We start from the raw sequence: 25589 nt of genomic DNA, 5'->3' as shown, positions 1-25589 counted from the left end.
TTCTCTGCCTGTCTCTCAAATTTTAGCTCCGTGACTCACCTTTATTCTTGTCCTATGTTCCAAGAATATTTAAACACTTAGAACTCCCCTTATGTACCATGTTTTACCTCTAATTCTTTGTATATATAGTTCACTCTGCTCAGAATAGTCCTATCTCCTTTTTTCCCTGATTCCTTTAGGCTCTTTAAGATTCAGTTCAGATATCTCCTCCTCCAGGAAATCTTTTGAAATTCCCCCGTCTGTTTCAGATATAAAGATTTATTGGTACTTCTTTGGATATATGTATTCATAAACCCAACTTATTGTAACTTATTCGAGAAAGATAATTATTATAAAAGTACTGGCGTGTTTCAAGGATCCAGGCAAAGGAATGCAGGTAAGCTTTAAAACCTACAATGAGGGACTCAAATGCCATCGGGATTTTTCTCTCCGTGTTGTCTCTTCTCCCAGTGTCCTGAATCCTCTCCTTGTAACTTCTCTCTTCTCTATGTACCTTGTCGATTCTCCTCTTTGCATGTCTACTTTATTCTGCACCTTCTCTCTGTAGATTAACTTATTTTTGCTAATTCAGTCCATATGATAGAAAAGTAGCCACTGTCAGCTCCTGAATTTTGTATCTTATATAATCCAGAGACCTCAAGAGACACTTATTCATCTTTCTGAAGTTCAGTTCTAAAATTTCCAATAAGAAATACTGATTGGCCCCACTTAAGCTGGTTGCCGCCCTCCCATCCCCAGCTCCCTCTGTGAGTCAATCAGGTGGAGCCAGGAGGCAGGGTCATGCTTTCACATGGCTGCTCCTATTGTAAGCAAAGGGACTGAAAGTGTAGGGATGCAGAAGTGGCAATTACGCCACATGGAGAAGATAATCCTTAAAGGTCGCCACTATTACTTGCTTAGAGCCCTATGACAGAACATTTCTGTCTTTTGTATAAGCGCTCTTTTAGGGCAAGAACTGTGCTTTTCATCTACATAGGTAATGACCAAACTGGGTAACATATAATTAACAAATTAACTAATAATTAACTTTTCAAAAATCCAGGGACTGAAATGAATAAAAAAGATTTCATGATATAATGGGAAAGAGCATAAATTAGGAGGTAGGAGACTTTGGTGGTAGTCTGGATTCTGCCACTAATGGCAGGCCAGGTACTTAACTTTTCTATACTTCAGTTTCCTCCTTAGTAAACAGAAATTTTTATAGTAGCCCTACCCACTTCAAGAGATTGTTGTGTGCTTCAAATGAGATAATATCTGTGAAAGTACCTTGAAAAAATAAAAATCTCTCTATAAATATAAGGTAGAGTTATTACAGTAATCACAAGTGTGCAAATAAAGAATTTAAGAACTAGCATACCCTCCTGATTATCAGGAGTTAAAAACCACTCAGGGTAGAAAAATGATAAGAATACAATTATGATAAATGCCAGTGTAACTCAAAAAAAAATGAAGATTTTCGAGTATCAAAAGCTTTCAAAGATATGAATTTTAAAATACAAAATTTTAAAAAATCTATTTTTGCCAAGGTAAAAATAGATTTTTATTTATTATAATTTATGTATCAGAAAGTGTGGTTAAAGCTCAACATAAAGCAAAATGCATACACTGAAAGAGAAGCCACTTTTGGCTTTAGAATTTCATTTTTTCTAATTTACTTGGTAAATTAAAGTATTCCTGCCTTATGGAGATATTCCTTTCTATGGGATGAAAAACCTTACGACTAATGTATTTTAAAATGAATATGAGAAGCAGTCTATATCAAAGAATTATTCAACACATGACAAGGATCAAATGAGATAATATATGTAAAGAGACATTCTAAATGATAAGGTACTATGTGATGAGAGACTACTAAATGCAGTAGTCTTTATCAGGAGTCCCAGATGCTTAATACCAGATGGGAAGAAGAGCTTGGAGGGTCTTAAAAAAGAGCTGATAGAAACATTCTTGATTGGATAAAAATCATTTGAAAATTATAAAGACCAATGGCATTATATTACTGATTTTTTTTTTTTTTTTTTTGGTGTGTCTCTATACTGAATAAAGTGAAGGAAGACAAAATGGGCTCCAAGGATAATTCCTGCTATTTCCCCAAGAATGTTCATAGATTTTTCTAAAAATATATCTTAGTGTATTTTTAGTGTTCTCCTTTTAATGAAATTGGAAAGGTTCAGGTCTTTTTGCTGAATAGGCTGAAATGTTTCCTGCAAAAGCTTTGGATACAAAGCCAGCTAGAATCTAGAGTAGGGGATGAATTTTGGACACAAAAAAGTTTTAGGATGTTAGAAAACCTAAGTAACAACCAATGGTTAAGAAATGCCTATCTTAACTTAATTTTTAGGCTATCTTTTTTTTTTTTTAATTTTTAAAAAGTATAAGCAGCTAGAAATAATGGCAATTCTCTCGCAGTTATTAGCACACCAATAGGAAGCTTGTGCACCTGAATCCCAAAGTAACAGGGGCACCTGAAGGCTGCACACCCTAACTGAAAGTTGCAAGTGTGTGCCAGGCAAACCTACACCACTAGAGCTAGAAAAGATTTGAGATGAGAGCTCGAGATTTAGTTAATAACAAAAAATCAGCTTTATTATGCTTGACACACAATTAAATATTAGCCCAATTTGCTGTTATTTACATAAAACTAAAATATTAGTTGGAATTGATCACCATTGAATTTTTCCCCATTTTAACTCACCTGTAAGATTCTTTGCAAGATTGATGGAAGGGCAATAAATGCTGCCATGCTGTTTAGAACTTGCATGGTCAAAGATTTCAGAGCTGTTATGATAAAATGTTAATATTAAGGTTAGTTTAAGATAAGAGTTTTTGTTTTTTCTATAAGTCAGTGGAAAATAGTCGATTTATACAGCTTCTTTCACATTTAGCTAACGAAGGCCAGTTTAATATTTTAAAGTTAACTATTGATAAGTTGGAAAGCTATTACTATTCAAGACAAAAGATATAATTGGTGCCACAGGAAGAACTGAATCCAAAAGATGAGATCAATTCTACAATATGATTTCATGAAGAAAATAATAAGAATATGATACTGAGAAAAGGTATCACAATAATAATTTTTAGCAGATAAAAAATTGGGCCATGGTACAGGTGAACTCTAATGAACTTACCTTCAGAGTGTAAATGAGGTGCAGCTGAACTAGACAGCTTCTGAGGGGCCATCATTGCCTCCAATAATGGAAACCAGAGTGCCTATAATGTCAGAAAAAAACAAAGAAAAATGAAAGTTCCCTGTTATTTTTAAGAATAAGTAATATCAGCATAGTGTTTTATAGAGTGAAATGTACTTCTCATACATATTGTTGGTAAAAATTAGAAAAAGAAAAGATGGAACACTTGATTGGGAAAAGACAATAAAAAGCATGGACCATAGCTAGAACAGATATCTTTACCATACACCTTGGGAAAATAAAGAAGCTGAAGTTAAGTAATTCTAGACCTTTGAACTGCAATCTTCTGTCTCAGGAGTAAGTAGTATCAAAGGAACCAGGGCAGAGCCTCCTGCTGGGTTCTTATATACCCTGGTACAGATGCATCAATAAGTCTAAATAACCCTGGGTATTGCAGAGGGGAACAGAGAACCCTCCCTGCCGCCATGTACACACAGCTATTCTCCCCCCATTTCTCTTCAGCTATGTCAAGCAAGATAAATGAATAAACTTTATCCAAAGTTTTCTCCTACATCAAGCATTATTTTGTATTTCCTTAGTCATCACAGATCAAGAAGTGGAAGTTAGCATTATTTCAATTAACATTTCCAACCACGTCATGAGATAAATGAATAGATCTATCAATTTATTTATTCCTATTACATTGGACACTGTATTAAATGCTTTACATATATTTTCTCATTTCAATCTCATAATAACCTTATACAGTGAGTATTATCTTCACTTGATAAGAAAATGAAACTTAGAAAAGTTAAGTAATTTGCCAAAGATTACACTGCCAATAAATTGGTAGTCTGACTCCAAATTCTGTGCTCTTCTAAAGCCTTAGGAAAAATCTTTATAATAGAAAATCAAACTAATACATTTTAAAATTTCAAACACCTTTTATTGTTGGATAATGATTTACAAAGGCTTTTACTGAAATTTTATTTTATTCAGTACTCATGAACTTTTAATCTTGTATTCTTACCTTTTTCAAAAAATGAGGTAACATTGGTTAATAACCTTATATAAATTTCAGGTGTAAAACATTGTAGTGTGATATCTGTATACTCTACTGTGTGCTCAGCACCAAAAGTCTAGTTTTAATCTGTCACCATATATTTCACCCCCTTATCCATTTCGCCACCCACCACCTTCCCCTTTGGAAACCTCTACTCTGCTGTCTGTATCTATGAGTTTGTTTTGTTTTGTTCGTTACTTTTTACTTAGCTTATATTTTAGTTGCCTAGTTTAACTTGTTGCTTATAACCCCATCATTTATTTCTGTGTATTTTATGGTCTTTTAATTGTATATGGCATATCTAATTTTTATCTTTTGATAAATTTGAATTATAAATTTTCTCACTTAATCTAGTCAATTTAGAAGAATTACTGTTTTAAAGGTTACTTTATTCTTGATTTATAGACGGCAGACTGGGGGAAGTATGGCTGTAGAGGTCAGAGCCATGGGAAGTCTTCACACTCTAAACAGAGAAGTTATTCTTCTTCAATTAAGTCTCCATATTAATCTTAAATACCCTAAACATCTTTTACATATTTTACCTCTCTTACTTTTTAATATTGGTTCTTTAAATTTTTAACCTGGATAACTAAAAACCCACAGGCTAAAATAACCATCTATGACAGTGACAATCCTAACCCCTGAGAGTAACAATACTAAATCTGAATTACTTTGCCCTGATAGGTAGTAAATAGCTTTTTTTTCAGGGAATTATATGTATAACAAAGCCATATTCTTTATTCCATCTAGTCAGTGGACACTGGGGTAGCAGCATAAATAGACAGGCATACAAAGTATGACAGAACTTCTACTTGGGAAATAATTGACAACCAAACTTCCTGTGGTTAAACTTTAAGGAAATACTCCATAATATTAAATATTTTGAAGATATTATCAAGCTTTTGAATACTTCAACATTTCTAGTTAGTTTAGGGTCTGTAGCAATAAATAGCTCTTGTTCTTACTTTCTCCACAACAAAACAAAAACAAGGGAAAAAACCATTCAAATCTCCCAAAATTAAAAGTTGATATTATAATAAGGGAATATTTTCACAAAAATATTCTTTACATAAAACCAACATTCAAATATTTTTGTTGTTGTTATAAAACTTGTTCAGAAACGAAGCAGAAACTAGTTGTTGGAGGGAAGGGTACATAGTGTGAGGTCTGTGTGTGTCTAAGAGAGGGAGAGACAGTCTTTTCTTATAAGTAGACATTTCTTATATGCAGCCAGTAAATGGTGTAACAATAATTTTAGAGAAGTGAAATTTCAAAGAATAGAATGAAGTGTAACATCTAATATCTTTATTAAACAAATTTCAACTCAGACACTTTTGACAAAAAAAGATAGAATTTCCCTTTTGCCACATACATCAAAGGAAGTCTTGTTCCTGTTTCTGATAAAGAGATACAGAGTTCAAATACAGTTAGGATAATCTGAGTTCTGGAGGCATGGATTTTATACCTAATTCTATTGTTAAAATAAGTGAATCTGGACATGTTTCAGCTAAAATCTGAATGGCTCTATTTATAAAATATAATTGTCATTTTTCCTTAAAATTTCCAAAAATCATATCTATACTATGATACTCTTGAAGAGGAGTATCAAATGGATATCAGAGAGGAGATGGAAGGGTTGAAAAATAAAAAAGGCTTAGTATTAAATAGGTATAAGGATAGCTTAACAATTTTACCCTTCTGTGTTTTCCTATCAAAGTATAACCATGTCCAAATATAGCCAGCTAACCAAAAGATAACTGAAAATAAAAACTTAGTATGGAAAAATCATGGCAAAAGGACTGGTGTAAAGTTGATAATCCATTTAAATAAAGATTAAAAAACTATAGGAATTGTGGATTCAGAAAAAAATGTGTTATCAACCTTAATGAGGTAAAATAACATAGCTAATTAAGAAGGTTGTAGAAGAGAGTTTAGAGCAAGCATGAGTTCATGCAAAGTTCCTTATTGACTGGCTTGGCATCCTATAGATAGTATAAAAACTGAAATGTAATTATAAACATAATAATTCTAAAATAGTACAGTTCAGATTTTTTTAAACTTTAGTGACATTTTTATTAAGAAATAGTATGGTTAAGAACTATTTCAAGCTGATAAGAATAGATACTGCACTTGATCTTAGCCAAAAGGCCGAGAAGCCATTTGCAACAACATGGATGGATCTTGAGAGAATCATGCTAAGCAGAATAAGCCAGACAGAAAAAGTGGAAAACCACATGATATCACATATATGTCGAATATAATCTAAAAGCAACAAACAAACTTGACAAACAGAGATTCATGGGCATGGACAACAGACTAGTGGTTACCAGATGGAAGGAAGGGGAAGTAAGTAGGGGTAAAAGGGGTCAAATATGTGATGGAAAGAAACCTAACTATGGGCAGTAAACACACAATGCAATATAAATATGACTTACTGTTGAATTGCACACTTGAAATTTATTGGATTTTGTTAATCAATGTCAACCCCCCAAAAATAAATTAAAAAAAAATACTTCAAATTCAAAAATTCCTGTTTTACATAAGCTTCCTAAATGAAATTGTATATCATATTTAGTTTTAAAAGCAAGCGTTACTTGATCCAATTTTTTAAAAATCATGTTAACCTAAGCAGGTAAAAAATATCTAGAGTGATATTCATCAAATGATAATGATGGTTATTTCTGGGTGATAGGATGGATACAGGGTAATTTTTTAAAACGTCTTTCTGTGTAACTTTCTGTACTGCAGGATTTTTTTTAACAAGTGGGTATGTATCTTTTTCATATAAAAAGTTTTTTTTAATAAAGAAAAAAATCATATCTATTATATAAATGTGTTCGTCACAAACAATTTATATTCCAAAGGTTTTTCAAAATTTATGACCTTAAAAAATCCTTCACAAAAACGTGGAGAAATTTACCCATAAGAACAGAAAACATACCAAGTTTATTATTTCCATTGTAACATGTACGGCTAACTATACATTAAATGTTTACCCTGCTTCCCATTTCAGGAAACCAGGCAGTTGGAAAGAGGCCTGCTGTTGTCAAGTCAGAGGCCACAACCTGGAGGGGCAGGCACCTCAGGAGCTGTGTCCTACCATGCTGCCAACTTTACTTCTTAAAACTACTGCAAAATTTAGCTGTCAAGTCATATCTCGCCCCCTTAGTTTCTGCTTCACTGCTGTAACTCCCACCTGCACAGGTGCTGAACTATACCTCCTTCAGTTCTGTGTTCTCCCTTTTTGCATTCTGGAATCTGTTACAGCAGACTTCCAACTTTGTGCAATGGAATCATGTGGGAAGCTTTAAAGCATACTGATGATGGGGTCGCAGCCACAGAGACTTTAACTGATTTGGGGTGCAGTCTGAGTGTTGGGAGTTTTCAAAGCTCTCCAGGTGACACTAATGTGCAGCCAAGGCTGAGAACTACTATATCATAACCTTCTTTAACCTTTTCCAGCATTCTCTGTATCCCTGAGGGTTTTCTTCCAGTTCCTCACACTCACTTTAATCCATGGGAAATGGAAGAGATGATAAATGAGGATGCATCACAATATCGCTACACAGAATACAAAAAAATCTCAGTCCAAAGAGAACTAGGACATCCAGTATTCACACACCTAAGTTTTGCAGCACGGCTAAACCTACGAATATAAAGCTTTTGTGAGAACAAAGAGAACGGGCAAACTTCATAACTTTGGGAGTCTTACCCTCCTGGGAGCAATAAACAGTGATTAAAATCCAGTTGAATTAAACTCAGCTGAGAGGGCAGTGGAACTACAATTATTTGCTAGTTTTAGACCAGAACAGACTTTTAAATGCCTAAGTAGTCATATTCTCCTACCTCTCTCTGCTGCTGGTTCAAATTATGTGAATTTCTCTGGCAAAGGGCAATCGTCTCTACCGTGGTTTCTTCTACCTCCTTCAGTGAGGAATTCTCTTTGGTATCTAGAGTCAGAAAAATCGTTAACATCACTTAAGAATATATTAATGATTCTGTGCTTTAATCTTCCATATCAATGTTTAACATTCATAGCACATATATAACACATCACACTTAGCATTTTAATATGCTTTAGCTATGAAAAATTCCCAAACATATGTTTGTGGATTAGTTATAGAGAGATTATCTTTCATCTTTCTTACTCAACCATTTCTCCCTATATTTCTTAAATGTGGGTATTTCTCCAAGATACTATTTTAGGACCTTTTCATTTTTAAATACTTTCAGCCACTCTTGTGGTTTTAACTCTCACATCCTTGCTAATTACTTTCATATATACACCACACCTCCAGCCCTTATTCCTTTCAAAATTTGCAGCTTGGATTTTCAACAAAGTCTAAGACATCTATCTCTACATAGATGTCCTGCAATCAGCTTGAACTTTATATATGCAAAACCCAAGCCATTTTTCTCACTTCAAATCTGTTCCTCCCCCTACACTTCCAAACTAAATTAGTGCAATTATCATCTTTAAGTCAACCAGTTTATAAATCTTCAGCTCTGATGCTTCCCTCTCATGCACCCACACATTCAAATAAATTGCCAATTTTGTTAATTAGACTTCCATATTCTCATATGCCCACTACTTTTACCCTGGTGAAGCTCTTCATCGCCTCATTTGCACTATAACGACAGCCTCTTAAACTTTTGACTTCTAAATCTTGTCTCCTTCATTCTCTTTTCTGCTGTCACTAAACTTTTCTTAAGCACAAGTCCAAACACATCAGTTCCATCCACAAAAACCATCAAAGACTTCTAATTTTTAAAATAGACAGTAAGTAAACCTCTGACCCTAAGTAAACATAGTAAACATTCTGGTTCATCTTCTCACACTGTGTTCTGATATCGCCAGATTATTTCTTACTCTCTGAGGTTACTGGCCAGGCACTTTCATGTTCAAGTTCTCTTTTCCGAGAAGGCCCTTTCCTTGCTTTTTGCCTATCAAACTCCTATTCGTCATTCTAATCTTAATTACTTCAAAGGTCACATCTTCTACAAAAATATCTTCAATTCATAAATTACAAATTGTTCCCTAATTTTCCATAATCTTTGCCACTCTTACTGTATCTCTTTTATAATATTTGATTCTGCCAGCACTAGAAGTTTTTATTTACAAAGCTGTCTCCTTCACAAGACTACAGTTCTCTGAGTGAGGACTGTGTTTTAGCCATCTGTGTATAACCCACAGAAACTAGCACAGTGTTTTAGCAAGTAGCAAATCCTCCAAAATTCTTAAGCATACTGTCAAAACTGAATCTGAAAGTAAATGGTAGACATGACACTACCACTGAGAAATTTATCTTCATGGGAATTCAAAGAACTGGCTTCTCTAGATCTATACCACCTGCGAATCGTTGTAGTGATTTATGGAAACATTCTTCTTTTCCCTTACTCTTTCATGTAATCTCTGCAAAAATTATTCTCATAACATTAAACTGAAAAAGAAAAATGTCATAAATACAACAAACCTAACATAGTTAAATTGACTGAACATATACCGACAGTACAATAATAGTAATTAAATGTTTATCTGGAATAAATACAGAAAAGTTAACCAAGTGTTTACTGAAGTTCCAAAAATAATCTACAGAGAATTAGGGCACCGGTATTTAGGGGAAAAGGAATGGAATTCTGACATTTGCTACAACATGGATAAACCTTGAAGACATAATGTTAAATGTAATCAGCTAGATCCAAAAGGACAAATATTGTGGGCCAAGGGGTCCAAGAAATGTGTTGGTGTGTTAAAAAGGTAGAATGACCTAAAAAATCACCTATCAAGTGATTCTCTGAACTTTGGGAGAGCTATTTTGGAAATGTCAACTAACAGGAAAACAAATAATCCAGTTCAAAATGGGCAAAGGACTTAAATAGATATTTCTCCAAAAAAGATATACAAATGACGAATAAGCACATGAAAAGATACTCAACATCACTAACTATTAAAGAAAAGCTAATCAAAACCACAATGAGATACCACCTTATACCCATTAGGATGGCTACTCTCAAGAAAATAGAAAACAGCAATTGTTGGTGAGGATGTGGAGAAACTGAAACCCATTATTGGTGGAAATGTAAAGTCATACAGCTGCTATGAAAAACAACACGGTGGTTCCTCAAAAAGTTAAAAATAGAATTACCATTTAATCCAGCAATCCTACTTTTGGCACATACCCAGAAGAATTGAAAGCAGGGACTTAAAAAGATATCTATACTCTCATGTTCATAGCAGCATTACTCACAATAGTCAATAGTGGAAGCAATCCGATGTCTAATGATTGATGGATACAAAATGTGGTATATATATGAAATATTATTCAGACTTTAAAAGGAATGGAATTCTGACATGTGCTACAACATGGATAAATCTTGAAGACATAATGTTAAATGTAATCAGCTAGATCCAAAAGGACAAATATTGTATGATTCCACTTATATGAGACACTCAAAGTAACAAGTTCACAGAGTCAGAAAGCAGAACAGTGGTTGCCAGGGGCTGAGTGGGAAGGAAGAAATGGGGAGTAACTGTCTTATGGGTATAGAGTTTCAGTTTGGGAAGATGAAAAATTTCTGGAGATGGGTGGTGGTGATGATCGCATAACAATATGAATGCACTTAATGTCACTGAACTGTACGCTTAAAATGGTTAAAATGGTGAATTTTGTTAGTATATTTTACTACAATTTTACAAAATAAATAATATTTTTAAATATCAAGAAATATAATGGGAATTATATATCTATCTGTGACAAAGTCAATCAAGATTCTAAACTGTCAGGTTTTACTGCTCTGTGCTAAAATTACATAAATTCAGTACGAAAACACTGGTTATTACTTACTGATTAGAAGCTTCGATTTGCTGTTGCTGAGAACATTATAATAATTTTTAAGACTTTAATTATGCATCTCATTTACAACCAAATGAGTATAGATTATAAGTACAGAATATAAGTACAGAAATAACCAAAAAAACAAAACAAAACAAAACAATACTAGTAAAAGAGTGCCTAATTTTCTGTACATTGAATCCCACTGACAATTAGCAACATAAAGCCACATGGTTTATATGATTTCCTATTATGAACCCTTGAAAATGAGCTAAAATTAGGATCAATATTAAAGTGGATAAACAGTAATTGTACGGATCAATGTAATTAGTACTTAATAAATACAATTTATTAGATAATATTGTTAAAAACATGTGGTTGATGTTGAAAAGAAAATTGTAAATTACACTCAAGAACTTACTTTCATCTTGTTGGGTTATCTCTTGAAGTTTGCTTTGTAGTCTCTAGGAGGTAAAGAGAACACTTTAATTTCTAATCCACCAAATATTTGAATTGACATATTTTAACAGAAAAACCCAGGAAACAACAAGGCTATTAAGAATGGTTCCTGTATTCAGAAGAACACTTTTATGTATATAAAAGCATAGCTAGCAGTATTGGAAGGGACCCAAAATATCAAGTATCACTTATTTTGTCCTACTTCTCCTTCTGCTGTACCACCCACATAGTCATTACTGACATTCTTTAAACACAGCGATGAGGATTACCCACGCTTTGGGTAAGGGGATAAAATTCATACTGGGTTATGAGAAAAAGGGGTGATGTAAATAAAAAAGGATAAGTCTATCCCCATAGCACAGGGTAGAGCTTTGAATGCAATATCTCCTAAATATACAGCTGTAGTGTCCACTGCTCTGCTGAATTCTAGATCCTTAGATACCCTTAACTGATATTCCAAAGGCTTCTTAGTATACACTAAAGTGGACTTTAACATATCCCTTCTACCCAAAATTTGTTCCTTTTCTTGAAGTCCCTTATAGACTAATGTTAAGTTAAAAATCATAGATCGTTATTAACTACTCCCTCACATTCACCCTCTACTGTATTCAAATGATCAATAAGTTCTCAAATTTACATGCTCTTTTCACTCCACCACCAGTGCCACATACCTGTACTACTGCAATAGCCTCTCAAGTACTCTCTGCTTCCAGTTTTACCTCCCATTTCTCTACACCACCCTCCCAACACATCTTTCTACAAGTCACCAGAGCAGTCTTTATGAAACAAACATCACATCAGTTCCCTGAATGACAACCTTTATTTGATCCTGTGTGAAAACAGAATCAGTTCCAATTCTTTAGCGTGTCCCACAGAATCTTTCCAAATCTGGACCTAGCCTTTGTTTCTAGCCTGGCCTGCCTGTACATTGATACTTGAGCCCTAGTAAAGCTGCTGGCTCCTCTCCTAGCAGTTCATATTTCTTTGTATCCTCATGCCCTTGGCAAATGATGATCTTATTCCCTGCAAGGATCTCCTGCTTCTTTTCCCCACATCCGTGCCGGGAATACTTTTACTTATGCTTTAAAACTAGGTTCAAGGTATCATCAATAAATAAATTGCAAGGGAAAAAGAGATGTAGGGATTACTTAGGAATTAAAAGAGGTTAAGAGCCTCTACAAAGCCTCTGTGGAGTATTCTTCCTGAACTGTTTTACAATTAATTATATGACTAGAAAAAAAACTAGAAGCCAACATGGATGATTTTTGATATAAATAAGACATCTGTAATCTAATCCTGGTTAGATAACAGTATTTTAAAAACTTATATAACACTTCACACCCATTAAAATGGCTACTATCAAGAAAACAGAAAATAAGTATTGGTGAGGATGTAGAAAAATTGAAACTCTTGAGCACTGCTGGTGGAAATGTATAATGATATAGCCACTACGGAAAACAGTATGGCAGTTCCTCAGAAATTAAAAGTAGAATCACCATTTAATCTAACAATCTTACTTCTGGGTACATACCCAGAAGAATTGAAAACAGGGGCTCAAAAAGGTATTTGTACACCCACGTTCATAGTAGCGTTATTCACAATAGTCAAAAGGTGGAAGCAACCTAAGTGTCCACTGATGAATAAATGGATAAAGAAAATATAGTATATACATAAAATGAAACATTATTTAGTCTTAAAAAGTAATGAAATTCTGACAGGTGCTGCAACATAGATAAAACTTTAAGACATTATGTTGTGTAATCAGTTAGACACAAAAGGACAAATACTGTATGATTCCACTTATATGAGGTACCTAGAGTAATCAAATTCATAGTCTAAATGTAGCATGGTGGTTTCTAGGGATTGGGGGAGTAATTGTCTAATGGGTTTGGAAAGTGGAAAATTTTCAGGACACGGATGGTGGTGATGGTCGCACAGCAATGTAAATATACTTATTGCCACTGTAGTGGTAAATCTAGTCAATGACAAGAATGATAAAAATATTTAGAGGTAAAATGTACTACTGTTTCTAATTTACTTTAAAACAAAAATTAAGATGAATTAATGAAAATGTATGTCAATTAAATCTCAATAAAAGAGACTGATGAATAGAGAGATAAACAGAAACATGACAAAGCAAATAGATTAAATGTTACCTTTAGCATTATTAAGAAGGCACCATGAATATCTCCTTTCTTTTCTAATAGATAGGCAGTGACTTCATGAAGTTGATACCTCTGGGCAATCTAGGAAAGAAGAAAAGATAAAGATTTTTGTTCACAAATCATGTGAAGAAGGAAGATCCTATTAAGGATGAAAAAAAGAACATGATAATAAATAATGAACTCATACCTTAGTAGTATGCTACTTTACAGTATAATATGCAAATATTTGACTTTCTAGTCTTCTAGTGGCATCATTGGTATTCTAACTGGACCAAGTACATTCATTTTTTTTTCACTTATTTATTTAAAAAATTGTTATACACCTGAATGAGGTACATCCATTGGAGAAAACGTAACACATGTATATAAATAGTAAAAATATAAACCAGAAATTGATAAGTGTAACTATATACAAAATATTTAGAACAAAATGACAATGAAAACACTAAATATCGACTTGTGGGCTCTTAAAATTAATAAACTAAGAGTTTCTGATAAGTAAAAAAGAAATATCAATTAAGCTTATTTAAAAGTACAGAAAATAATGCCATAGAAAGAAACAACAGAGAAATAATCAAGAGATTTAACAAATCCCAAATTAGTCTTTGAAAAGACTAATAAAGTGAAATAAAACTTAGGTGTTAAAAAAAGAGGCAGAAATAACATTTTAACAAGTTAACAGATCAAAGGAGAAAAATGTGATCATCACAATAAATGTAGAAAAAGTATTTGACAAAACAAAAACAATACAAAACACTCTTACTCAAACTGGGAATGAAACTTTGTTAATTTAATAAAAATTAACTATCAAAATCCTACAATAAACACCATATTCAATGGAAAATGTTAGATACATTCCTTTTTAAATCACAAACAAGGCAAGAATGCACACTACCACTGCTTCTATTCAAAATACCCTAGAGCTCTCAGACATCTGATGAAAGAAAAAAGTTTAAGATTGGAAAAAAAAAACCTATCAGTATTCATAGAAAATGTTACTGTCATAAAGCATCTAGAAACTATTGAATTAAAAAAGAATTCATACTGGTAACCAGATATAAATCAATGCACAAAAATTAATAACATACAGCAGCAATAATCAATAAAAAATGTCACTTCAACAAATTTCCTTTCACAATGCTAACAAAAGTATAAGCACTCAGGAAGAAATTCAAGCAAATATGTGTAAAGAACCTGATGTAAAATATTATATAAAGTTATAAAACCTCACCAAAAAGCATAAAAGATATTTTAAAAAGATAACCATGTTCCTGAATGTGAAGACAATACCATAAGATGTGAATCCTCCCAATTTACCTATAAATTCAATGTATTTTTCCAACAAAATACCAGAAAAATATATTTTTTAAAGCATAGTGACAATGTGATTCCTAAATTAATGTGGAGTACTAAGAGGCCAAGAGTAGCCAAAGAATTTTAAAGAAAAAGAATGAGGAGGAAAGATTCTTCTTTCAAATAATAAGCCTCATTGTAAAGCTATATTAATTAAAATGTGGTATGGGTAAAGGAAAAGACAAATAACTGCAGAAACAGAACAGAACAGAATCCACAAACAGATCGATGTACACTTGGGAGTTCGCTGCATGTCAGTATGACATTATAAATCAGTGAGGAAATGACAATAAAATGCCACATGGACCGTTAGCCATCCACACAGAAAAAAATACATAAATCTCTCTTGATCTGTTTACGAAAATAAATTCCAGATGGATTAAGAGCCTAAATGTAAAAAGCTAAACTATAAAACTCATGTAAGAGGATATCCTTTATGTCATCAAAGTCAAAAAGGAAATATGACTCACAAATAAAAAAACTAAACCTTAAACAAAAGGCAGATAAATTAAAAGTCACTAAAAACTAAGTTAAAAGACATGCCTGACGAGACTGGAAGGAGGCATCCCCAAAGTTTATAATCAGCAAAGGATTAGAGACCCAGAAGTTAGAAAGAACTTCTAGAAATCAATGAGAAGGGCAAAACTCAATAGAAAAAAAGAGCAAATGATATGAATAGATAATTCAGAGAAAAGAAAATCCAAAGGATCATTAGACATATGGAAGATATTCAATGTCATGAGTAATCTGGCAAAAATTAAGAGGTATAAAAATATTAGGAATCAGCAAGGATGTGGAAAAACAGCAAATATCAAACACTCATGATGACAATAGACACAAACAGGAAATCGGCATGGCAACATCAATAGAATTAAAATATTTTATTGTCTGAAGAATTCTACTTTCAGGTGTATTACTTAGAGAAATCTGATGTCTAATACAGCATTGTTTATAATGGCAAAAGACTGGAAACAATGAATAGGGAAACAGATAAACTGTGGCATATTCATTTAACAGACTATTGTATGACCATTAAAATGAATGAACTAGATCTACATATATAAAAACTGATTAAAAATTAATGAAAAAAACAATTTGCAATAGGATATGTATTGTATGATACCGTTAATACAAATTTTAAAAATATATAAAACTGTATCTTATATTCTATAGGTATATATATACATAGGAAAAATAAAAACACATGGATGAGAAGGATTAACTTCCCATCTTCAGGCTGGTGATGACCTCAGGGAAGAGAAGAGGACATGGCAGATAAAAGATGCTTTGTTTCTAAAACAAACAAAACAAACAACAACAAAGACCTGAAGCCAGTATGTTAATATCTATAAAATTGGCTTGGTGGATACGTATGTATTTGATATTCTGCACATTTCTATATATTTGAACTATTTCATCACTTAAAAAATTTTAAGTGTGAGCAATTCAGCAGGTGGATACAGAAAATTCAGGTTACTGTTTCATGAGTATTGATAGGAAAGGAGATATAATGGTAGCTTAAAAAATTTTAAACCGGAAACATTCTAGCCCCTTAGAATAGAATATGTGTGTATATGTATATATGCATTTTCATTTGGAAATAGGAGAAAACAAGGGAAGAGAATCAAGGCAATGACTACTAAGGCTACTGGATTGCCATTCAGCCTATTAAGTCTTATTGCATAAGAGGACTATGTAACGACCATCAGTGCCTGCAAACAAGAGCTTGTTTTCTTCCTTTTAATATTTTTACTATGTTTTCTATGTTTAGTGTGTTGGCTTTAATGTTTGTGAAGCCTGACTAATAACATGACAGACGTGCTGTTTCTGACTTTACTAAAATAAACAGAGAAGCAGTTTATTATCACAGCAATAAAGAGCATGCACTAAGGAGTGAGACTATCTGGGCTTGATCTCAGAATTTGGGCAAGTAATTTAATACGTAAGTCTTCCCTTGCTCATTCGTAAAACGGTGAATGATTATGGAAAGTGTACTCTTGTCTTCTCTACGTTATAGGTCTTACCTGGATAGTTTCTTCTAGGCGGTAGCACTCAAGGACTTGCAATGTCTCTATAACTTGGTTTGGATTGAACTGACACAACAACTCAATGAACAGCTCTGTAATACAGGGAGATATTTGAAGCGATTCTTGATTTACATGAATACCTTCCCTGAAAACAAAAAACAAGAGAGTAACATTAATTAATCACATCTATAAATGAGACTACAGGTAAAAAGCATGTTATCTTAAAACCAAGACTACCTTTTGGTCAGGTAAAATCATGAATTAAAAGTCTCACTGTTACTTAGATTATTAGGGTGACCTGTGTTTTACATCAGAGGCATTTTAAATTACAATACTGCTCACTTTACACTGAATAATTAAGGAAATGATATTTAGTGGAGGCTCCTCTAAATCATACCAAAAGTTGTACTGTTGCTCTAAAAGAAACAGATGGCCCAATTCAGTTTAAACAATTTGATTCGTGAGTAAATATATAGATATAAATCATCTACCAGTCTCATGTATCTACTAAGCTTTCCTCATAGTACCAATCACACCATGCTGTAATTACTCCTTTAATTATGTCTTTTCTAAGAGACGGTACACTCTGTGAAGGTAAGCACAGGGATTTCCTCACTAATGAATTCTCAAAGCCTAGAACAGTGTACTTTTACTGAGCACTGACTTATAACATGCTAAGACTATGCTACTTTTGGTAGCCATTAAAGTTAACAGAGGGTATATGACAAAGCAGGTAGCTCATAGGAGACTAACAGAAAGAGCTTTGAGAAATGGATATAACAAGTTGTATTTATGTGCAAGACTGATAAGCAGCAGTCAGAAATGACTGTAAATTCATTAATGCTAGTTTATTTATTAAAGTTTTGATTATGTTGATGTTGCCCGATCAGTTCCCAGGAGACACATTACCTCCCTCACAAATGAGTGCATCAAAATCTGTTTATTTGGGTGATTTGCTTGGTTTGATGCATATTCACAACTTCAGTATTTGTAAAGGGTTTTGCCAATAAATGTCTGGAAAGAATTAAATACTATGAGTCACTGGCAGATGCTTATGTCTAATCTTAATTTGTTCCATAGTCTTGCATTTATAAGACATATTAACAGAAGTATGATGCAGAAAAAAATATGAACACCACCTACAATGTGGCATAAATATCGGAAAATTATACTGGCTCACCTTAATGTCAAGAAACGTTGGCTAGCACTCTCTTTTCTCTTTGACCTAATAGTGTTCTATTCAGACAGTGTTCATCCCCAGAAAGAACTATCATTTCTCTGGGTTTATCGCATGCACCTTCTATTTTCTTCACGCAGAACTTTCTCACAGAATTTATTCCTAGCGATATCTGACTTTGTTACCCTAGTCCTTGTAATTTTCACCCCTCCATCCTATATTTGGTTCTCTCAGTTTGAAGGCTGTCCAATGTACTATTTCTGGTCAGTAAGTTCAATTCGTGTACATTTACTGAGAATCTATTATGTGCCAAGACTATGCTAATGCTTGGGAAACAACAACGAATGCAATGCAGTCTTTCCTATGAGTGTATAGTATAGTTGGCCACAGACACTTAATAGATAATTTTCAAGTTATGTAGTAAGAACCCTAAGTTGGTGGTCTACATAGGGAATAGTCAGTCATTTAACAAAATCCTGCATTGAAGGCAGTTGTGAAAAAAAAAAAAATTGGAAACTCAATCTTTGGGATTCACAGCCAAATTGAGGAGATACGAATTAGCCTATCAGCAAGTATTGAAAGCCCCAAGCCCCAAGCAGCAGAACTTACTGAGTTCATCAAACAACCTTTGGTCAGGAGAGTCACAAAGTTCTTAATTTGGGAAAGATTTCCTACGTCTAAATATAATTCCTATTCTTGTAACTGAAGCCTTTTATTAGTAAAAGTAGGAGTGCTATTTACCCTTATTTATAGTATATAGCAAGTCCTCACTTAAACAAAGGTGGTCTTTTCTAAAATAATCCTTTTCTTTTGCTAATAACTTTCTTGTCCTGCCCAGTGTGTGCCAATAAAAACCTTCTCCATTTTGTACAACTTCATGGAGCATCTTTCCATTTACTAAATGAGATGATGCCTGATTCATAAATCATTCAGTAAAGCCAATTAGATCTTTAAATTTACTCCACTGAATTTCTGTTCTTTAACAGGGGCAAAGAGTAAAGTGAATATTAAGCTATCTATCTCTCTATATATCCTCTTACTATTATTTAATCATATACAAAAACAGTATGTGTGGTAAAGGGGTTCAGAATAGGCCTCCTCAAGGTAGGTTACATTGAGATGTAGATTATTTTGAGATGAAGGCAATCAAGACCCTGAGGCTCATGAGAAATTATTACCTCTCCTTTCAAAGAATTTAAATTGGGGCTTTGCCCACACAAGAGTGATTACATATTTGTATGGCAGAGCAAACATCTAATTGCTGAACGAACATCTTGTCTTATCGTCCTGTGAATTATCTTCCTCCCCTCTGAAGCCCAGAAGCCTTACCTCATTCCTTAGCTCAGGATGTTTATCTGTCTGTCTGTGTCTGCGTCTGTGCATGTCTCTCTCTCTCTCTCTCTCTCTCTCTCACACACACACACACACACACACACACACACACACCCTCATTTTACCTTTCTGTCTCAAACTTCTCATGTTTGTAGGGTCTCTGCATCTCTCATGTATGTGGGTTTCCCATACATACATAATTCAATTTGGTTATTTTCTCTTGTTAATATGTCTCATGTAGATTTAAATATTAGACCAGCCAGAAGAACCTACAAGGGTATAGTAAAATTTCTTTCTCCACAACAGTGCATGCTATTTAATGTTATGTATTCTTCCAGTTTAGCATTATTTTTACATTCACATTGTCATCTTTGCCAATTTGGTAATCAACCATGCTCATATGCTTTAACATTTATTTAGCCATCTCCTCCGTCCACTTTTTAAAATAGCTTTTTCACTATATAAATGCTAATGTGGATATTTGAGTAGTAACTACTTCTTTCTTTCACATTATTTCCTTAAAATATATTTTCCAAAATGGAATCAATGGATCAAAGCACATGTATAACTTTTGAGCTTTCAATACATATAGAGAAAATGCTTTCAAGGAAACAAAGTGGACTAAAAGGGAAGAACACGTAGTCAAAGGGAGGAATGACAGACAATGTGTAGTGTATCCTATGAACTTCAGCACTGCTGTGGAATGAAGGGGAAAAGAGAAAATTTCCCCTTCTTCAGAATGGAAGAAAATGAAGCTGGACAGATATGCCTGATTCAGATCAAGAAGGCCTTGAATAATGGGAACTGAAAGAACTATGAGAAGGAGAAGAAGAATATTAACAGTAACTGGGATGAAGAAGTACAAATTAGTAGTTACAAAACAGCCCCAGGAATGTAGAATACAGCATAGGGAATATAGTCAATATTATTGTCAATATTATTGTAATGGCTGTGTGTAGTACCAGAGTAATCAGGGGGATAACTTTATAAATTATATAAATGTCTAACCATTTAGATTAAAAAAATGAAAGTAAGAAGAATTAGGCTGATTAGGAGACCAGCAAGAGAGACCAGGAGAGAGATTTTGCGTGCCTGAACCAGGGCAGTCTGGGTAAACAAGAGGACTCACATAGAAGAGATAGCCACGAAGTAGATTTTGATAACAGACTAGTTCTCTGTAATGTGGCTAAGAAGTTGGGGTGAAGTGTTTTTTAAAAAGTGAAAAATTCATCATCACTCTCGGAATTCTTTTTAAAGACATACTACAACTGTCCGCGTGCTTATCTACTTCCTCAATCAGAATGCAAATTCTCTGAAAGCAGGGCTCCATCTAATTCATCATTTTATCTCCTGTGCCTGTCGTGGTGTTTAGTATGTTATAGTTACTCAGTAAATTGTCCATTGAAATAAATGAGTGGATAATGACATTTGCTAAGAGAGAAAACAAAGAAAAAACTGAAAAAAGTGAGTATAATTTTGAGCCATTTCAAACTCTCACACAGTACTTAGCAGACAGCAGTCTCACTATAAAGAATTACTGAATAATACAACAAAGAAATAAATATGTCATCTTTCTATTTTCTACCTACCTACCTACCTACCTATCTTTCCACCTGAAATGTCTGAAGATTAGGGGATGATGATGTATTAGGATTTCAAACTTGAATTTAAGCTGCTGGCAAAATACTAGCCAAAGTTATGATACCTGGTGGTAAGCCTGGCCAAGCTGATAGACACTCACTCAAGTAGAAATGTATTTTTATATGTCTAAGTTCATAAACATATGTAATATCCTAATTTTTTATTTTAACTTTGAAATATGCTGTCAACACTGTATCAATATCCACAGAAACACTGACAGATTCAACTTAAATCCAATGTATAACCATTTCCATGAACTACCTTTTTACTCCTTGGCAAAAACACTCATTCTCTTAGCAATGTTCAATTTTTATTTTGATTAAAGACTTAGAAATACAATGCGACATTTTATGCGTTTTTTTTTTTCCTACAAGAAAATCATACCGTATATTTCAGAGGCCTCCAGGACATTCTTAACAAAGGCTAAAAACGACATTACCAAGAAAATCATGCTGAGGAAATTATTGTGAATATAAATATACTTGCACATTCTCTATTCCTTATGAAGCTTACAGCCTCACGAAAAACATCAGTGTCCTTTTGTATTTTCCTTCAAGCAACCTCAGTACACAAAAGACCATTGGATGTAAATATGCCAGGAGAACTCCTGTGAGTTTTTTTTTCAGGAATGCACACAGGGAGTGGGGTTGGGGTAGGGCTTTATGTGGCAGCTGTACCAAAGAAGGGAATTGGAAGATGCAGCAAATCCTTTCTCTCCCAAGCTCTGGCTACAATTCAGGCAAATAATTTGTTTCTGGAGGATTAACAGCCTTCCCTCTCCCACCCCCAACCAGACTATCTAATCTTTCTACATACAGATGTCACCAGTATCTTTGTAGGTCAATTAATTCTACTGAAGACATTTACATAGCAAAAATAGCAAAGAAATTGAATAAAGTAAACAGAAAAATATACGAATTTAATTAGATGCCTTCCTCCTTTAAAAATATTGAAAAAAAAAAAAGCTACTCCCTCAAAAACAACTCAATGAATACATGTAAATGTTAAATCAAATATGCATACACTATATACACAGAAATGAGAATCCTATTAACTCAGGTTTTTGGAAAAAGAACAAAAAAAGCAATATTCTTATATGACACATATATACAAGCAGTCCCCATCTCAAAATAACTGTTTTTGTTCATTTTTCTCTATTCTCCGGAATGCTGCTATAGGAGCTTCATGGGGAGGATAAACCTAGATGTTAAAAAAAAAAAAAATCTTATTGCTTACACAGAACAAAAAGGGAAGAATCAAAGGCATAAATAGTCTGAAGTCTGCCAGGGAAAACTACTAGAGAGGGCAGTTACTTGTATATTCTCATCATAAAAGTGTCACATAAGTCTACTTATTCTTGATGTTCTTTTGTCCCTATTGTGAATGAAAAAGAGATTCTGTAATAAATCTGGTATATTCAAGTGACTGAAAGTAACCTCATAGGGTGATCAGATCATAAATTCTAACTGGGCAGGTCATGGTGGGTAGTCACACCCTAGACATATAACTTCTTTAGTAAAAGGTTTTTCTTTGCCTTAAGCAAGCCCTGACTATGTTTCTGTACATCTAGGTTAACATACCTTTGAAATGCCAGAGTAATCCTCTTTTTCATACCCCTCAGAGACATAACCACCCTCAAGGGAGCAAATAATCCTCTTAACTAGCCTATAAACCAATCATAGAGATTTCTCTATCTTGCTTTCCCCTTTCTCCCACTTTCATGTTATCCTCCTTAATTCCAAATGTTGAAAAAGACCTGCAAAATAGTCATTCTCTGGAGCATTTGACATCTTGCTTCCCAGCATGTCATCGGTTTGGTTCCAATAAACTCTTATGAAAATTCTCTGCAGGTCTGGATGTTCTTACAACAACACTAATTATCTTTTTCCATATTCCCCTAGTTTCCCACTTCATTTTTCCCAGTACCTAACAAGACTCTAGTCCTTTACTTCCGGTTAGTCAACAAGCATACTCATTTGAAAAGGCCAAAATGTGATAGAAAATCAGTCATTCAGAGATTATTGTAAACTAGTCCATACTACCTCCTTTCTTCTTATCCTAGAAGTCAGTGGGTATTGGAAAAGTATTTTTTCATTAGTGTGTATGCTTTACTGTATTCATATGTTACTTGTATATTCTCACCATAAAAGTGTCACATAATACTGAAATTGACAAAGGAACTAGAAGAAGTTTTGATTGGGGAATCAAGGAAGGAGATAATTTTGGATTTAAAACGATCTACCTAAGAACAATGCTACATATTTCAATATGCTTATGAAATGGGAACTTGAAGAAGTGTGTGCATCCTGTTCCCCTGGAAAGAAGCGGGTAGAGTGGGAGGCGGCAGAGGGCACCAAAGACAATAATTCTATAATTCAAACTTTGTCTAAGGCCAGCTCAGGAAGCAACTCCTCCTTATTCCCTCTGCACTCAACCTTCTTAACATTGTTCCTCTCCTTCAATCCAGAGGAACACACTACCCCAAAATATGGTACCCCAAAATATGGTACCTTGGCATACTGAATATTTTAAGCTGAAAAAAATCTGAGAAATGGCGGGTGCACGAAGGACTCTCCGTCCTCCCCCTTCACACCGTAAGGAGATCATAAGACCTTCATGTGAGAGGTGTTCACCCTATACCTGGAGGAAAGGAGTATCCTTATCTCTGAAGATGCGCACGAAGAGGAATCCAAACAGCTTCCTCCATGTATTATCCTTAGCTCATATCTTCTGGTCCTATCACGTTTTCCTATGACTTTCTACTCTTCATCAAACCTAGCAAAAAATGCTCATGTTTAACTGCTTCTTCAGGTCTTCATTTCCTTATGAAGGCTCTCATATAAGGTAAAATTTATCCTAAATAAATCCGTATGTTTTCTTCTCTTAATGTGTCTTTTGTTACAGAGTCTCAGACAAGAACCTAGATGGGTAGAAGGAAAAGATTTTTCTCCTTCTCCCACTATTATATATTTACATTGTGCATTAAACAGCCAAGAACCTAGATGGGTAGAAGGAAAAGATTTTTCTCCTTCTCCCACTATTATATATTTACACTGTGCATTAAACAGGCTTTTATAGGTTAATCTGAGATACTGTCACTTAAAATGATCTTTACATAAACATGATTGTATTAAAATGCCAAACATCAAACTTACCAATGAATTTAGAGCATAATCTAAATTGATATCTGCTCACTATATAAGACATAAGGTAAAAGGATAAAATATGATAAATTCTGGATTGGGACTCTCAAAGTACACCACCACATCTTTGACATCTTGGAGATGAATCAATATGAAATTGAGCTCTTTAAAAGGTAGAACTAAAGTCTCAGTCCTGTTAATCAAAGGCTCTGAGGGGTATGAAAAAATAGTAAGGCAAACTTTATTTGGACTATCATGATAGGTATAGGGACTACTGCAATGGGGTTTTGCAGTAGGGGAGAGAGACTACGTTCAACCCTAAATGCAACAAGGACAAGTGGGGACTTATAGCTAAAGGTGGGGTGGGGAGGTGAGAAGGCAGTTGTGGATAGAAAATTACTAAGAAGGTAGAGTAATTCTTTGATGAACTGACCTAACAGGATTCTTGCTGAAAGCAAGCCAGAGTGACCACATATTACTGGGGAATGGAAGAGTTTGGACAGATATTTTGGCTGATCAGATACTAAGAGTGGGGGATTCTAGCTAAACTGACTTAGCAGAATTCTTGCTAAATCAAGACTGCAAGGATAGAGATAGAAGCCCAAAGTCAGACCTAGTGGAGCCAAGGATTCAGAGGAACCTGAATAAAGTTTGGTCAAGGGGAGAATCTTTGTCAGCTCTTAATTTCTGCTAGGCTAAAGTAAAGCTGGAAATTTGGCTGTTATCAAAAGTGAGGACATTCTATATCATGTTGATTTTGGGAAGAGGGAAGAGGAAGGGCTGTAGGTATACTGCTTCTCTCTGAAGCAGGTAAGAGAGGACCTTGAAGCCAAACTGATATGACGAGAAGGAATAATGTTGTTAGGTAGCTAGACATGAGTGACAGAGGAACAAAGGAATGGAGGCACAGGCCAGAGACCACTCAAAGAACACCTCATTAGCAGTTAAAGAATGTCTCCTGCATTCTGGAAGACAAAGGACAGGAGGGCCATAACTTATAGCTGGTTCTATCTGGCCACAGACGCTTGTGCAGAAGGTATTACCCTAACCTGCCCACAACCTCAGCCTCATTATACCATCATTATAATACCATGTTCATGCCTGGAAGTTCATGAATCTAATTATTACAGACTGAATTCTGGGTAAGCACATGTGCACTAGGCAAAGAGTTATATAGCAGCCAAGTGTCAATCAAAATGATCTCACATGCCGATTACCTAGGAACATTTTTGTAACCACCCATCACAGCCTGGATATAATACAAACCC

At 34.3% G+C, this 25589-nt stretch overlaps 1 protein-coding gene and 1 pseudogene across 5 annotated transcripts in view; both read right to left on the bottom strand.

The window, feature by feature from the left end:
• VPS8 (VPS8, CORVET complex subunit) overlaps positions 1–25589 on the bottom strand; it is a 232022-nt gene that overhangs the window by 63757 nt on the left and 142676 nt on the right. For all 5 annotated transcript variants that reach the window (XR_003044270.1, XM_006925797.2, XM_015599949.2 and 2 more), the window contains 6 exons: positions 17026–17173; positions 13640–13729; positions 11446–11488; positions 8038–8141; positions 3129–3210; positions 2696–2778 (listed from right to left, as the gene is read on the bottom strand). Coding sequence is in view for 4 of the 5 variants with exons in the window: in XM_006925797.2 (XP_006925859.1) it covers positions 2696–2778; positions 3129–3210; positions 8038–8141; positions 11446–11488; positions 13640–13729; positions 17026–17173 (550 nt within the window). In the remaining variant the exon portion in view is untranslated. The remainder of the gene's footprint in view (positions 1–2695; positions 2779–3128; positions 3211–8037; positions 8142–11445; positions 11489–13639; positions 13730–17025; positions 17174–25589) is intronic.
• LOC112474239 lies at positions 6223–6351 on the bottom strand (annotated as a pseudogene).

The sequence above is a fragment of the Pteropus alecto genome, unplaced genomic scaffold (genome assembly GCF_000325575.1).
Source record: "Pteropus alecto unplaced genomic scaffold, ASM32557v1 scaffold88, whole genome shotgun sequence".
In the NCBI taxonomy this organism is placed as follows: Eukaryota; Metazoa; Chordata; class Mammalia; order Chiroptera; family Pteropodidae; genus Pteropus; species Pteropus alecto.
This window is presented reverse-complemented; position numbering and strand designations above follow the sequence as displayed.